This window comes from Phacochoerus africanus, chromosome 3 (genome assembly GCF_016906955.1).
Source record: "Phacochoerus africanus isolate WHEZ1 chromosome 3, ROS_Pafr_v1, whole genome shotgun sequence".
Classification (NCBI taxonomy): domain Eukaryota; kingdom Metazoa; phylum Chordata; class Mammalia; order Artiodactyla; family Suidae; genus Phacochoerus; species Phacochoerus africanus.
In genome coordinates, this window is record NC_062546.1 from 178886839 (window position 1) to 178904450 (window position 17612).

At 37.1% G+C, this 17612-nt stretch overlaps 1 protein-coding gene across 1 annotated transcript in view; it reads left to right on the plus strand.

Annotated features, from left to right (window-relative positions):
- The window catches only part of CPS1 (carbamoyl-phosphate synthase 1), a 118465-nt gene extending 101169 nt beyond the window's left edge, over positions 1–17296 (plus strand). The window contains exons 33-38 of the mRNA XM_047770483.1: positions 2371–2445; positions 5314–5412; positions 12788–12847; positions 13586–13698; positions 15337–15466; positions 16195–17296. Coding sequence (XP_047626439.1) covers positions 2371–2445; positions 5314–5412; positions 12788–12847; positions 13586–13698; positions 15337–15466; positions 16195–16293 — 576 coding nt within the window. The 3' untranslated portion in view covers positions 16294–17296. The remainder of the gene's footprint in view (positions 1–2370; positions 2446–5313; positions 5413–12787; positions 12848–13585; positions 13699–15336; positions 15467–16194) is intronic.
- The last annotated feature ends 316 nt before the right edge of the window (positions 17297–17612 follow it).

The window sequence follows — 17612 nt, forward strand, 5'->3', positions numbered from 1 at the left end:
TGACCAGGAAAATTTAAGGTTTGTTCACTAATTTCAAATACAGGCATGCCTTGGAGATATTGTGGGTTGAGTTTCAGATAAATATCTCAGTAAAATGAGTCACATAATTTTTTTTGCTTCCCAGTGCACATAAAAGTTATATTTATACAATACTTTAGTTTGTTAAATATGTATTATGTCTAAAGAAACAATGTGTATACATTAATTAAAAAGTACTTTATTGCTAAAAAAAAAATACTAAGCATCATCTGAGCCTTCAGTGAGTCATAATCTTTTTTTTTCTTTTTGGTCTTTTTAGGGCCACACCCACAGCATATGGAGGTTTCTAGGCTAGGGGCCAAATCAGAGCTGTAGCTGCCAGCCTACATCACGGCCACAGCAACACAAGATCTGAGCTGCATCTGTGACCTACACCACAGCTCAGGGCAACGCCAGATCCTTAACCCACTGAGCAAGGCCAGGGATCAAACCTGTGTCCTCATGGATGCTAGTTAGACTAGTTTCTGCTGAGCCATGATGGGAACTCCAGTCATAATCTTTTCGCAATAGTTACATCAATGATCACCGACCACAGATCACCATAAAAAATATAATAATAATGAAAAAGCTTGAAATATTGTAAGGATTACCAAAACATAACACAGAGACATGAAGTGAGTAAATGTTGTTGGAAAAGAGGAGCTGATAGACTTGCTTGACCTAGAGTTGCCGTAAACCTTCAATTTGTAAAAAAAAAAAAAAAAAAAAGAAATATTTGTGATGTTCAATAAAGCAAAACATAATAAGGCAAGATACTCCTGTATATATGCATATTTCTAATAAAAACTTAATAATAAACCCATTGTGCTTTTCTAGCTGCCTCAGTATGTCCATGAACAGATTTATAATCATGATCTTTAACTACCTCTCTGGATGGTATGAGGGTTAATGAGATATTATATAAATATACGTCATTTTCTTAGATAAAGCACACCAATGAAATTAATTTATATCATGTAATATATTTATGTGGTATTTACATATTTCGGATGCCTTTAAAAGATTTCCATTCCTATATGTACTAGTGACCTCAACCATAACTCTTAACAGCTGACTCAATTTTGACTTTTACAGGGGAAGCTTTAAGTTGAAAGTATAACTCAAGAACTTCTTATTAATCTTATTTAAGTTAATAATTTAGGATGCCTTGGATTTTATAGTGTGTGGAATACTACTTCTTACATTGGCGGAGGGGGGCATTTTATTCCTCGAGGCTCTGACACAACATAAATTGTTAAAGCTTCAGTGGGAATATATAATATATATGTAGGCCTTTTCATTCGAGACCAAGTAGACATTCCCCCCCCTTCCACTGGAGATTCTATATATGAATCTCAGATTCATGTTTATTGTTAGACACAAGAATATTACACATACATGCATACACACGTATGAAACAATACCGATGGAGAGATATGAATTTTTAAAAATGCACTGTATTTTCCAGCTTACTTCTTTCCTAGTTATCTTTGTTCATGAATCTTGACTATTTTGTCAAATTTCTTATTCCTGGTCAATCTTAATATAGTCCCAGTGAGGTGAGTGGATATCAACAGATGAAGTAGCGAGAGGCTGGAGGACAACAATATAGAATAACTTGACTAAGATGATCCAGGGCCCCAAACTAGAATTCCCATGATGATTCTGAAGGGTGCCAGAATCAAAGGAGTAGTCTAGACTAGATAAATGGATATATGCAAGAAACAAGCATTTGGTTCTTATTGAATTGCCTTGATAAAAAGAAATGAAAAGGAAACACTCCTATCTATGTTCTAGTTCATAGAAGGTTCTGGGCAAAAGTGTTTGCAAGCAGTATGTTTTTCAAAGCTTGTGAAAAGGTGTCAACAACAGTTTAATGTCTCCGAAGTCAGCTTGCAGACAGACATTTCTGGCAAGGTGGATTGTTGCAAGTCCAAATGATCTGAAAAAGAAGAGGAATGTTTCAAAAGCCCACCAAGAAAAAAAAAAAAAAGTGTTTGAACTCTGTGTTTGGGGAGGCCAATGCCCAGTAGACTTTGTTTGAAATCACGCCAATAAGAATGTGTAGGCCAGATTAGAAACCCTGGACTGGACTGGTCACTGGGGCCCTATTTACAGAAGTAATTTGTGATTATTTAACCCAAGTTTTTGGCCAAGAGTTCAAGAAATTCCTGGAACAGAGGTTTAAAGCTATTTTTCAAGTCAGATGCTTGGACCAAAGAATTTTTTTTAACATGTCTACCATAGCCTAAATGAATCCTCTGAGAGATGATTCACTAAATATACTTATCCTCCCTTACTCCGTTTATACTTTTCTGTCACGCATTTTTTCCTACCTGTTGTTTTTCGCAGGCGCCAATGTTTTCCTGGCCCCGGTTGAGAGATGCTGACCCCATCCTGCGATGTGAGATGGCATCCACTGGAGAGGTAACTAGTTAATAACCCATGTACAGTTTCATTAAATCTGCTCTGAAATCTATGGTTTTATAATCTGAACATGGTAAAGTAAGTAAGTAGTAAGGAGCACTTCTTTTGCTATCAGTCTGAAAGAGCTCAAGAATTTTGAATTAAGGGAGTTCCCATTGTAGTTCAGTGGTTAAGGACCCAACATTGTCTCTGTGAAAGTGTGGGTTCAGTCACTGGCCTTGTTCAGTGGGTTAAGGTTCTGACGTTGCCACAAACTGCAGTATAGCTTGCAGATGTGGCTCAGATCCGGTGTTGCCTTGGCTGTGGTGTAGGCTGCAGCTACAGCTCTGATTCAGCCTCTAGCCTGGGGAACTTCCATATGCTGCACGTGAGGCCATAAAAAGAACAAAAAGAAAAGGAATTTTGAGTTAAGGAAGTGTCTTTGACCTTTGTAGACCAGAGTCTAAAGTCTCACATCTATTTCAACATATGACTATTAAGGGGGGTGTTTGTCATCCATTTCCACATCATACATTAAGAACATCTTTCAGATATTTCTCTAGACAGCTAAGTAAATATCTTCCTGGTCTTTCTTTTTATATTAAAGTTCTCAGATCTCTTTATAACTGTACCTCTGTCCCCTCGACCCCACCCCATTTGCCTTGCTACTATGAAATTAGATCATTGAGTTTTTACTGGCAGTGTATAGAATGAATGCACAGCATTAGAAAGAAAATGGAGCCAAAATATTGTGGAATCTACACATACAGGCCAATTCCCAGAGGCACTTTCAAAGCAACTTTAACCTCCTGGGGATTATCTAAAAACTATAATGGGACTGGCCACTGGATGTCCCTCTTCACTTGTGTTGGGGACTGTCAGCAGACAGTTTCTTTAAGAAGGTGAAGTGTGTTGCTTGCAGAGAGCTGTCAGATTCCAGAGAGTTCCCTCCATGTCAGTGTCAGGACATTTTATGAATCACCTGCTGGGGCTTGACAGACTTACCAGATAGAACCTTCAGATTCTCATCAGTGCAGGGGGAGTGGCAACATCTGACAGGGAGGCATCATTGTTTCCTCTTGTATTGAGGAAAACCTGAAAGGGGAAAATACTTAATTGCAACAAATACGAGATGTTTTAGATGGTTGCCTGGTGACAAGCAAGCTCTGTGATGAGAGGCCAAGTGAGACAGGAAGGACAGCAGTGAAGAATAAATGGCTATCTTGTTTGTATTTGTACTGATGACTGCTTTCTCTTAGCTTCTTTTCTGCTTCTGTTAATTTAATAGGTGAGAAAACTTAACTTGAAAACAAGGGATCTATGTTATATTTCTTTGCTCTTTAAGAAGACACCCTTGATCTTCATCTTGATCCCATGGTCACTCAGTAGCAGGGCTGTTTCCAATCTGCCCAGGGTTCAGATCAGGAAAAGATTTGTTTTCCTCTGTACTCTTTGGGTGGCGCATCTATTTTCAGCACCTATGTCCATTCTGCCTCCAGACATACATTATTGGAGTTAATGAAATATGAAAATATGAAAGAATTAGAAATTCAGCCCCACCTTTCTTGTACCTGTTTCAGAAGCACAGAGAGATACTTCTTCTTCCATTATTAGAGTCATATTTCCAAGTGTGATGTTATAAAACTTGTTTCATAACTGAAATAAAAATAATAATTCCAGCTTAGTGAAATCTCAGTTATGCTACAGAGACATTTTCAGAATTTAAATGGCTTATCGTGCGAATAAATAAACCTTTAGCTTTCCTAGTGGTGAGGTGGGGTTGTTAGTCCTAATCTTTACTTACATGTTTAACTGCTTTCTATGTTTTTGTTTGTTTGTTTTGTGGTAAACTGCTGAAACCTCTTGTGTGTTGTTGTATGTTACACTTATGATGGAATTGCCTAGGTTCCTTCAGTAGAATTTGGGTCTCATTAACTTGGGTTAACATTACCTAAGTTGGCTAGCCACTTGACCAAAATGTTCACTTTTGGTGAAAGAAAAGCAGCGTGTCCTGGTGGTCAACTGAAAATCATGGTCATGAGAACTTGGCTTTGACAGTAAGGGAGTCATTTGTTTAAAGAATGAATTTAGTCATTGGCTTTATTTACTTACAGTGGTGGTTCTGTACCTGTGCCAAATGATAATGTGTGTGGCAGAATCTACTCCGCTCATGCTCAGATATACCTTTATTCTAAAGCTGTCGTGGCCATCTGACTTGTACTTCCATTGTAGCACAGTTACCCTAGAGGAAGCCTCTGTATATCCTAACAGTATACATTAATTTGGAATTGTTTTTTTTGTGTTTGGCGTTAGTATTCAGGACTGGTAGTAAGGCATTTTGGTTAATTTTATGAAAATAATAATGATATTAATACAAAGAACAAGCTCCTTTGAGATTTTCTTAGATTTACTGAATTTCTCACAAGGCTTTCTCATTAGATGAATGAAATTTCTCCTAAATGATTGATCAGTGGTTATGCCTTTGTGCTACTGACTCATGAATGCATACAATGATACATAGCATATAAGACATATACTGTTTATTTAAACATTAAGTCACATTAGCATTTGGTAACTAACCACATTATGGGCCAGAAGCTGTAATTTGTATCCAAATATCTCACAGTAGAATTCAGTTATGTTGCTCCATGGAGTGTTATTGGATAGAGAAATAATTGCTTCTTCATTCATTATGCTTAATTAAAAACATAAGATACATCTGCCCTAGCCAGGCTTTTCATCCCTAGACTCAGATTGCATGGTCTTTAGGCAACTCAACAATATTTGGCATAGGAGCCTATAACTTTCCATTTGTGTTTGTTTTTTTGTAAGGTTGGTTGACTATCATTTGCTTCCTTTTACTTTATTTTTTTCATTTATTCTAAACAGGTGGCTTGCTTTGGTGAAGGCATTCATACAGCTTTCCTAAAGGCAATGCTTTCCACAGGATTTAAGATACCCCAGAAAGGAATCCTGATTGGAATCCAGGTAAATGGTGTGTGGTTGTATGCATGCTGGCGGGCACATGCTGGGAGTGGCTGGGGGAAAGGACTTTAATGGTGGTATAAAAGAGGGAGATTTGTTTAAAAAGTTCCACTAAGAAAACAGCAACTTTTAGAAAGAAAGAATGGACATTTGTTCTCTGTATGTACCCTGATTTTTGCCTTCTTGCATTGTAGCAGCCAATACAAATAAGTGAATAAGCCAAACAGGAAGAAAAAGTCTCTAGTGAAGGGGTATTTATTCTGAATGGGATTTAGGGTACCTTAAAAAGGACTTTCTTCTATTCCTTGGTTACGTCTTTTCTATGTTTTGCTCTTAGTTCTACCTCCTTAGCCTCTGAACATACGGCTTTCCATAAGGTTGGGTCTCACCTCTTCTTTCTGCATTTATGTCCATGTCTATCTCTTTCTCTAGACTTTTCCCTTTGCCAGCTCATTCATGTCTATGCTATCCACTCTCCTATCTAAAACTATCAACTTTTAATCTTTGTCCTTATCCATCCACTATTTCCAACATTCTGCTGGATACTTCTATCTGAATGTTTCTAACCCAACACATCCCAAACCAAAGTCATCTTATCCTTTCCTGACCTTTTGTTACTTCCTTCCTTATATTTATCCATTCACGTTTCAATTTCAGTTAAATGTCAAAGATTCAAAGTTGAAGAAGACATGGGCATTGTTTGAGAAATTTTCTTAGTCTGATGCTTCACGACTAATTAAAAGTTCTTAATGGGTAGTGACTTAATAGCTTAAGAAAGTCAGCACCTCCCACAGCATACTGTGGAGGTTCTTGAAACATTATTACTTAGGAAGTACCCTAAGTCAAAATAGGGTAAAGTAATTGTAGGTGAATATCTTCATACAGCAGAAAGGACACTACTAGTTTATTATTGCAAGTCAAATGTAAATCTTAGGGCAAAATGGGAGCCAGGAAACTCTTATTACTCTTTGGAATAATTATTGCAAGAATGTACAAACTGTTTGTTTATAAATTTTCTGAAAAATACAAGATGTTTCCCAACTGTTAATTCATTTTCATTTGATTAGTAATTCTTGGAGCCTCTAAAAACAATACATGGTCTTATATATCACCCTTGCCATACTTTTAATAAGTTCAAACCCTGAGTAATTACATACAAATCAATAAAAATAGAATAGAACCAGGTATTTTCAAGTCAGTGGGTGATTATTATAGATGCTGTCTCATTAGGGTGCCTTAATATCAGCAAATTAGGCTCTGGAGACTGGATGGATAGTGGCTTCAGAAAAGTTTCTATGAAGAGTAACTTGGGATTTTGCTTCCATAAAGGTGCCAGAAGGGCGATGGTGAATAATTAGTACAGAGGCTAACAAGATGACTTGCAATAGCGAAGCTTAATGGCAGTTTAGAGACATATCACACCATATGAGAGACTCATCACATTATAAATGAGTATTAAGTATTATTAAGTCACAGGTATGAGAGTATTTGCCCAACTTCCAGTTATGGCTTAAAGTTTAATGTGAGACCTGGGGGCATTCAGAGGAGGCCATGCCCTTAGTCCCCATCCTCACAAATAATCATAATAGTGCTAACATTTTAAAATACCAGTTTAAGAAGGCAGTGATGTATAAAATTGGGCCTTGTTTGGTTCCAGTGCTGCAGGGAAATGTAAAGCAGAAATTAATTTGATCCCTATGAAGTACTTGTGTGATTTTGGCATCAGTGAACAGAATTTTTGCTTTGTATGGGAAAAAAAATGGGATTTTTCTAAGAGCAGAAAGAGTTTTCTTAAAGCAATGAGGTTCTGTCCTTTGAAGTTCCACTCTCTGGTGTGTGTATCTTTTTTTAAGAATCAATATTTTAGCAGGTACGTGAATTTTGCACAATGCAAACATTGTGCATGAATGCATAATGTTAGGAATTTAATTGTATACATTTTTAATTATAAAATTTAAAAGGTGTATTTAAAGAAATATTTAATAAAATTATGTTTAATAAAATATTTACAGCTGTGATAAAATTGATCATCAAGACTCTAAGCTTCTAGAGATGGGCAAGAATTATTTTCTGACCTACTTTATATGGGAGGCAAAGAAAAACTGCCATCACCTACAGTTAATGTATAATCTCTTCATTACTATATGGATAAATTTCATTTATAGTGATTTTTTGAAATGTGTAGTCATAAATTTAACTGAATAATATGGCAGAATATACTAATCAGAGAGTAGCTATAACTCCCTGGGCATCTTCTTAGTTAGAATAGGACCAAGTCTAATCTCAAATATTTACCTAAGCATCGTAGTGACTAAGGATAAAGTAATTAGAATTCCATATTTCAAGATATGTTGTACTTTAAAAAAATCATTTAACATGATTCTGCTTGGCCACAAGAATTCATATAAACTCTTTCAAATATATAAAATCATAACTGAAAAGGACCTGAAGTAGTACTGCTAATATATAAATGAGTGTTAGGGCCAGTAAATACAAGAGAAGGTATTTAGCTGAGTTATATAATGAAGTACTAAGAAAGAAAGTCCAAATTGCATTTTGCTTTCTTAAGAAAATCATTCATTTAGCATGATGCTGTGTAGATTTCATTTTCAGAAAAACATTGATAGCCAACATTGTTGCAGCTAATTTGCTTTATTATTCTTCGCATATAAATGGGGAGGATGGTCAATACGTATCCCATTTATTTGAAGTAAAGTTCTTTTCTCTTTATTGCTGCACCCTGACCCAGCTGCCTGCTAAGAGTAGAAGGATTTAATTAAAGAAACTTTAATTTTTCACAACAAGTTGCAAGAGAAAATTGTAAAAGAGAAATACGGAGTCGAAAGTGACTCTGAGCCTGGAAACTTTTTTTTTTAAGTGTGGGTAGTTTAACACATTTTAAATAGTAATTTATTACTAACAAGTATCAGCTACTCTGTAAATTGTGTGTGTGTACACATGTACATGCTCATTGGTTATATTTCAGTTTTCCTAATTTTTGTTTCTCTTCTCTTTCCTACACTACTCCTTTATACACGCAGACCCTCTGTTTCTGCCCTCTCAAAGTTAATCCTACGGGCAAATTACCTGGGAAGTTTGAAATGTTCATAATATCAACCTTGTGTCATTAGGACTTAGAAAAAAGTCAAGATTTAGATTTTGTCAAAGGATGTTTGTCAGCATAGCTATTATATGCTCTTGGTCCTCTCTACCAGGAGCCTTTCCGTAGGCATGGATCCTAATATAAGAAAAGTGTGATGCAGGTTTATGTGGCAACAAAATCTTCTTTGGTTTTCCTGCAGTATTTCCAGCCTCTTTTCATCCCATCAGGATTTATTTTTAGTTGCTAGGAGCAGACAATCTGCCTTGTTTTGAAGTTTTTTGGAACACCCTTTAACAATAAATGGTTTACTTTAGGCTAGATCAAGAGCTCGCTGTTTTTTCCCCTCTGATTGGGCTATTCAGTGATGCTTGTGGAGTGGAGAGCACTGTCCTGACATCTGTGCTTCAGCATTGCTCAGAAACACAAAGCAAGCATTTTATTTGAAAAAGACAACTCCAAGTGACATGAATAACCTTTTATCTTCAATACAGAATCATTAGGAATAACCATTGAGGTGTCAATCCAGACGTCCCTGTAGAGTCCACAGGCATCACACCGTCTTAACTTGGTTTTTGGTCCTGTAGCCAGAAGTTGGATTAATGTGAAAATGATAATTGGAGGAAATGTATATATGTATATAAATGTTTCATTTTTAAATATCAAATGTATATATATATTTCATTTTTAAAGGACTTTCTTAAAAACATTTTCCAGGGAATAAATCAACTTGTACTTTTCACCTTTAGTAACGAATGGTTTCTTACCCAGGTATTTTCAATCAGCTATTAAATCTGGGGCTACTCAGATGCAAGCTGACAGCTGTAATTTCTTTTCGTAGAGAGGCTATTTTATGTGTCACAAGTGTTCAATACATGTTTGATAGAAGTTTATAATGTGACTATGAAAGCCAACACCCCGGACCAGAAGGCAGAGTAGTTTCCTGGCTGGAAACTGCCAATACTGTCATGTTGGATATTTATCTTTTCCACTTGGGGGACAGCACTGAAACAGCTCCATAATGAGGTTCTAACTAGTGTTTGCAGGTCTTAAAGGACTTGCTGACTTATTTTACTTTGAAATGGCAAAAAAAAAATTACCTTCTAGAAGTCCTCCCTCAACCTCTTTCATAGTGACTCTGGCCAAAGTTAATGCATCCTCACCTCCAGTTACGAAATGAGTGAAGGGTGGTCCTCGTATCCCTTCTCCCCCTCCTATTCCCAAACTAAGTCTGCTTCAGAACCACCTGGAGGGTTTGTTAAAATGCACATTACTGGCGTCCACTCCCAGAATCCCTGATTCCATAGATCTAGGGTGGGGCCCAAATTTTCATAATTTAAACAAATTCCCAGATGATGCTAATTTTCTAGGGACAACACTTTGAACACCACTATCCTTTTGAAATAGTATTTTAGAAAATTGGTTCAACGTAATGGCCATATATGCTTAGTAACTTTTTGCTAGGGGAAAAGTATATGAAAATAGTTCCTTCGGTACATGATGAATATATCGATTGGTCAATAAATGTTTGTTGGTCACCTTTATGATGAGCTTCCTAATGCGCTTTGGTGCTTCCATAAGTCTGTTCTGTGTTTAGTAGAGGGTCACATTCTGATGTTCCATGTAAGAGGGGATTGATAAAATTCAGAAATTCATTTAGAATATTTCTCCTATATTTGCTGTATTTCAAGGAATCTTAAAACAGAGAGAAAATCTAAAATGCCATTTAATTCAGTCCCTTGCTTTCCAAGCAGAATCAAACTTGAATAAATGATTGTACTATTCTTCTGCCTAACCTGTTCTTAAAGAGACTGCCACACACCTCGTTAAATTGCCCTAATGTCACTGAGTTACTCTCTGACTATTTATTTATTTATTTATTTATTTATGTCTAGCCATGAACTTCTTGCATCTAAGTCTGTTTCTTCCTGTTGAGTTCTAAATGGGAGTAAAAAGCTACTATCTTGGGTTTGGTTACAATTTGTGTTCTAGAAAACTGTCATGAATAACCTCTGCCTTAGCTGAGATTCATCCAGCTTCATTTATCTTTTCTATTTGCTAATAGTTTCCTCTCATAAAACTGTGGTTTTGGGATTGTGAAATCCAGCATCTGAAAGAATTTTATATTTGGACATAGTCTTGGGGTCTTTTCCTAGGATTTAGATCTTTCCTTAAAAAGTCTCTGCAGGAGTTCCCGTCGTGGCGCAGTGGTTAACGAATCTGACTAGGAACCATGAGGTTGCGGGTTCGGTCCCTGCCCTTGCTCAGTGGGTTAACCATTGGGCATTGCCGTGAGCTGTGGTGTAGGTTGCAGACACGGCTTGGGTCCCGCATTGCTGTGGCTCTGGCGTAGGCCGGTGGCTACAGCTCCGATTCAACCCCTAGCCTGGGAACCTCCATATGCCGCGGGAGTGGCCCAAGAAATAGCAACAACAACAACAATAACAACAACAACAAAAGACAAAAAAAAGTCTCTGCAAGTAAATATTAGGAGACTTTGTAGGCTGAACATTATCAAAATTGTTTTATCACAATTAATAAGGATCTTGATAGGTTTTATCACAATTCTTAGTTTCTCTGAAACTATGAAATAAAATCATATCCATGATTTTTTTCAACCATTACTAATAGTTTCTAATGGATTACAAAACGTTTGCCAAAGTAACCAAATTATGTCATCTGTTTGGAAGCTTTTTACAAAGGAAGACAACCAAACTTTTCTCATTTGAAGCAGAATGGATATGTTTGTAACTTTGTATAATTTTGCACACTCAGCTAGGTTACTCAGAGACTCCTGTTAATGAGGTCAAGGTCAGGAGTTGATCCTTGGGTAGGTCACTAAGCTTTGTTTACTTTCACCTTGATTACTGTCTTGCAAATACCAGCTTTTGTTCACAGGAAGGAGGCACGTTTTGGCACTGTCAGTCCAGGGAAGGCAGGACCCAGAAACTAGAAGGGCACAGCAATGAACGCTAAGAAAATATCTGAACAGTTAAGGAAAACTGTCAGGAAGGAAAACACACGTGAGGAAGAAATTCATGTGTGTTGTGTTACAGTCATTAGGGGAACCCAATCTTGGAAGCTAAGATGCAGGCTCAGAAAATTAGACCCTGGGAAGCTGAAAAAACAATTAATTTAATAATAGTCATTGCTATTTAATAAGAATTATTAATAGAAGTTCCCTTAGTGGCTCAGCGGTTAACGAACCCGACTAGGGTCCTAGAGGATGCGGGTTCGATCCCTGGCCTCGCTCCGTGGATTAGGGATCTGATGTTGCCCTGAGCTGTGGTGTAGGTCACAGATACGGCTTGGATCTGGTGTTGCTGTGGATGTGGTGTAGGCTGGAAGCTGCAGCTCAGATTCAAACCTTAGCCTGAAACCTGCATATGCTGTGGGTGCAGCCTTAAAAAACAAACAAACAAAAAATTAATGGGCCAGTAATTGTGCTGAGTTACTATACTAACACTTATGGAGGACTTACTAAATACTCACAGTGACCTTGTGACATGGATGCTGTCGCCATTCGCATTTAACAGATGAGGAAAGTAAAGCATAGAGTGGTTAAATGAGTTGCTCAAGGTCTCACAGTTTATTGTGGAGCCCTAAGAAGTGGATGCGCTATTTTCCTTTTCTCTGTTTTTTACAAATGAAGAAATGAAGGTTCAAGAACATTAACTTTTCATACAAATGAATGGTAAAGACAGGATTTGACGTGCAGCTTAGTGACTCCAGAGCCCATTCTTTTATGCTTTGTCTTAGAGTAAGTGCAAAACTGAGTTCCAGGTGATTGACTTGTTGTAGGGGATTGTGCATGAAGTACTAGGACCAGGCCTAGTTCTTAAAGTGCAGTCCAAAGTTAGAATTCAGCAATTTCGAACAGGCAAAACCTCCAGCAAGGCTGAGTTAGTGTTGAGCTCCTAATCCGGGTGACTTTAAATTCTCCAACCAGGAAAAGGGTCTGCCCAGAATTGGGGTGGATCTGACTCTATAGATAGAGATTAAGTGGATTTAATAGGGAGTAAAGGAATTTGAAGGGTAAAAAAATAAGGGAGTTGAAAGCAAGACAGTGTGGATAGAATTTCATCTTTATTGGAAAATAAGTAAGAGCTTATATTTACTGTAGGAGGAGAAAAGGACAAAACTTGTCATCTTTAAATATAAAGTACCTGGCAACACCTGGCATTGCCTTTTTTGGCATGAGAGGATACCATATTGCCTTAGTAAGTTAATAGCACATATATCTGGAAAGTGAATTTTGTTAAATTCTTTTAATTTCAGCAATCATTCCGTCCAAGATTCCTTGGTGTGGCTGAACAATTACACAATGAAGGCTTCAAGGTACGTGATACTATTTTTTAAGTTATTTTTCTGTCTGCATTCTATCTAAAAAAGAATATTGAAGAATATTAGGAAACACAATAGTTCAAAATAGGACCTCTCCACCTGGAAAGTATAACTCAATTGATAGTTTCAAAACTTCAATGGAATAAAATAATTAGAAACTTAGTTTTAAGTTTTAACGCAGTTACCATAAACTGAATAGAATTTGTGAGCTATAATAAATTTAGAGAGTGTTGCTTGCGTAGAATTTGAATAAAGTTTCAATGCATTTCCATATATTTCTCTTTTTTCTTTTTCCTGTTTCCATATGAAGGCATAGTTTCCAGCTGTTACAATTGCAAGCAAAACTTCTTTGCCATGGATATTTCCACAAAAATCTTGGTTCTTTAAAACAAAATGAGTCCCAAGGCTCAGGGTGGGCCTGTAGTCACACAGCTTTGTTGGTCTGATAACAACAAATTTTCAGGCATCAATTACTCTTATTTTTCTCTTCTACAAAAGCAGTTACAATTGAGGTTATTAATTTTTTTCTTACTCCAAATATGAAAAAAATATTCAAAGTGCCCATGACTCTAGAGATAGAATCCAAATTTCTATTTCTGACATCATTTTGCATCTCACATTCACCTGTTTTTTTTGCGCTGTTTTAAATGATACGTGTGTCCCAGTGGGCATCTCTGCTCCATAAAAGCTTTCCCTGTGATATGGTAACTGACTTTTCCATTTTAAATGCAGCTCTTTGCCACAGAAGCCACATCAGACTGGCTCAATGCCAACAATGTTCCCGCCACTCCAGTGGCATGGCCGTCTCAAGAAGGACAGAATCCCAGCCTCTCTTCCATCAGAAAGTAAGAACTGGGCAGAGTTTTCTGAGATAACAGAATGGATGAGGATTAACTCTGGAAATGAGTATGATATAAATATATCACCTTACCCTGTTGTAAGTCTTCTAAAAGTCTCTTAGCCAACCAATTTAAAACACATCAAGACAAAAAAAAAAAAAAAGGCGAGGGTGGAAGGGTTCTTGTTGTGGCTCAGCATAAACGAATCTGACTAGCATTCATGAGGACACAGGTTTGATCCCTAGACTCGCTCAGTGGGTTAAGGATCCAGCATTGCCATGAGCTGTGGTATAGATCACAGACATGGCCCAGATCTAGCATTGCCATGGCTATGGTGTAAACTAGCAGCTATTGCTCCGATTGGACACCTAGCCTGGGAACCTCCATATGCTGTGTGTGTGGCCCTTGAAAAAAAGACAAAAAAAAATGAGTCAATTTGTGAATGATAGTAAAGCTTCCTTCTCATGAACTTTGCTATTACTATAAAACACATAATGCCGTATGTGTACCGGTGATATGTAGTATCTTTCAAAATATTTCTTAGTATGATCCTTTCCTTGACAGACACCAAGATCTTAGTGATGAGAATGATGGGCATGAAGAATGCAATGCAGCACTTTGTATATTATGTCAAACTTATATTGTGTATATCAAGTGTAAGTTTGACCAGCTGCATTTCACTGAGGTTGTGCGTCAATGAATCAATTTATTGAGGTCTGCTACATGCAGGACACCATGAGGAGTACCATGATAATGTCATCTATTGGGTAACCTAATTTGCCATTCTTTGATCAGGTTGGTGATTATGCCTAAGGCTATGTCATCATTGGGTTTTATAAGACATTATTTCAGCACACAGTGTGAGCCTTTGGAGACACCATTCCATCAACACTTGGAGAACTATGTGGTATAGATATGTAGGAGATAGTTCTCAATTGCAGTAGGATGTTACAGCCTACTGAATGGCTAAGTTAGCCGAATTCTATGCAGTGTACTAATTATTAGGGTTCTTAAGAAAATAACCTATAAATGATTATAAATTAATAAAAGAAGGGCAAATTTTTCAGACCTTAGTAAACTTCCAGTGATGCTATGAGCCCTTGCTTAGGGCTTTATAACACAATAATTAGCACTACTTCATGCCTTTGACATTTAAATGTCTCCTAGTGTGTGTAGCAGCCCAGTGACAGAATGTGAAATGGTTTAATTCAAAATCAGACTTGCATTTTCATACAGTTAGCTGAAGCACTGGGAAGCATTGAAGTAAAGTTGGTCTGAGAGAGGGAGTTTGGGGGTGGAATGGCCTTCAAGACTAGAGGAATCACCTATTTGTGAAATAACTAATTGTCTATCCAGTTGCCAATTCTTGCTATGGAATAGTAGCATTTTCAAGAGAAAACAGATGTTTCTGTTTGAATAGTTAGACATTCACCGGAATCCTTTTAAGAACATAATAAAAAATTATAACCCCCAAATGTGTGTAATTTGAACATCTCCTTAGGAATAAAGGAGGGCAAGTGTCAGTCAACTCAGTATGGCATTGATTCAAACAGCTAAGAGCAATTTATGTTTGTATTTAAAAAACTAATTGTAAAATATACAAAGTCACCTGCAACCTTGTGTTTATTTTGTTTATTCTTCCAGACTGATTAGAGATGGCAGCATTGACCTGGTGATTAACCTCCCCAATAACAACACTAAATTTGTCCATGATAATTATGTGATTCGGAGGACAGCTGTTGACGGTGGAATTGCTCTCCTCACTAATTTCCAGGTAGGTTCTTCTGCTCAGGTGTAGCCGACATGAGGGTTTTTATTTCTGTGCTTCCCTGAAGAGTGGCCATTTCTCTATGCACAACTCCCTTCTCCCTTTTTTGTAACTTTCAGTATGGAGAAGGATTTCTAAATAGAATCTAAAAAATGGTCTATAATGGTAGGTCATGGCCTAACTGGGACAGTTGTTGACCAAGCAGCTGAGATAATCAAGAGCCATGGATAGCCATATTTCTCTCATTATCCTTTGAACAAAAAATGTGGTGTGGCATGGAATAAAGATACACAATTTTATTCCATTGTTTCTAAGTGAAAGCCTCCACATAAAAGCAACAGGTTAATGATAATTGAAGATCCAGATACAGTGCAAGAACTTGTCCGATTCACAGAAAATGATTGCAGGAAGAATGTTCCATTCTTCTTGCACATGACCCACCAAATTTATCTCGGGGAGAAGAACTGTTTTTCAAGACTCATTAACTTCCTGCCCATCATACTTTTTTCCCCCCGAGTCAGGATGAATCCCTGTGGACGGCAGGGGAAATAGGCTTATTCATGTTAGGTCTGAGATATAGGAGAAAGTCCCCATTAAATAAAAAATATTTGTGTCTTTCATCCCATGCCCCTTTGAAAATTGGAAACAGAAACTGTGACTTTTCACTCCTGCTTCATTAAACTTTCACTTTCATATCCTATGTATTGCTAAGATTCCTACCTTTATATTTTCAGGTGACCAAACTTTTTGCTGAAGCTGTGAAGAAATCTCGCAATGTGGACGCCAAGAGTCTCTTCCACTATAGGCAGTATGGTGCTGGAAAAGCAGCATAGAGAAATAGATGCTCCATCTCCATTCTGAAATCAACCTAAGTCACTTTTTATCCAAAGGAACTGATTCACAGCTTTCTTTCCCAGAGACAAATATTGATATCCAACTTTATTTCAGTTTACTTAGTTATGCCTTAATATTCTTTTCTCACAATTAAATTGTTGTCAGTCACTTTTTAAAAACCTTACTTTGAGAGTCCTTCCCGAGTAACTGTTCTTCACAAGAATTCTTTTATTTACTGATGCCTTATTTTTGGTGGGCAAACCTTACCTACATGCTTCTTTGCAGCTAACATTTTATGGTGCTGATTAATGCGGATCAAGGTAGAAAAAGTTTGCTCTTCTATCTTCTGAGCTCTTTCTCTATATACTTTACAGATACTATTGTCATTGTTTTTAAATATCATCTGCCATTCTCAGGATACAAAGGCAGAATACTATAAAAATGGTTACAATGAAACAATGGATTTAATTTATGAACTCCTCCATCATTCTGTTTGTGTATTGATTCTTTTTAATCATCATTTTATCTGTATCATCTAGGAATATCATTGTCCCCTCCCACAGGGCTGAATTTGAGAAGTGTGACAGAGGTCTTTATAGTATAGATTTCTTTAAAGGACACTGGTTTGCAGTTTTGTGTTTTGTAGTATGTCAGCAGATGGTAGATATCGCTGAGGTGGTTTTATTCTTCTTTTTCTTTGGGTTTTTAACCTGAGCCAAGTAAAATCTTCAAATTTATACCATCTCTGCCACCAACCTCCTCCTTCCTGACAATTTTGGAATAACTTGTAAGTTATGTTCATTTCCTTCAGATTATGGATTTTGTTGATCTACTGAGTCCCACACTACGATGTGAGTTTTATGCATTTTAAGCATAAGGTTCTCTTTCTTTTACATATATGAAAAGGCCTCCCTACAGGGAAGCCTTCATCACTTTAAACTTTTTATGTTATTCCAAGTGCTCTAATTGTGAACTCTTAAATAAAATGCTATCAAGAAGCAAGACAATTGTATGCTTGCACTTATTTATTAATTTATTTTTCATTGATACACAATATCTGTTCATTTCTCTGATGAAACAGGGTTTTGATTCAGGATTACATCTTTTTCCTTTTTCTATACAAAGCCCTTCAAAGTATGAGCAAATTAATATTAAAAATAATGAAGCTGGAGTTCCCACTGTGGCACAGTGGCAACAAATCCAGCTAGTATCCATGAGGGTGCGGGTTTGATCCCTGGCCTCGCTCAGTGAGTTAAGGATCCGGCATTGCCGTGAGCTGTGGTGAAGGTTGCAGATGCAGCTTGGATCCTGCATTGCT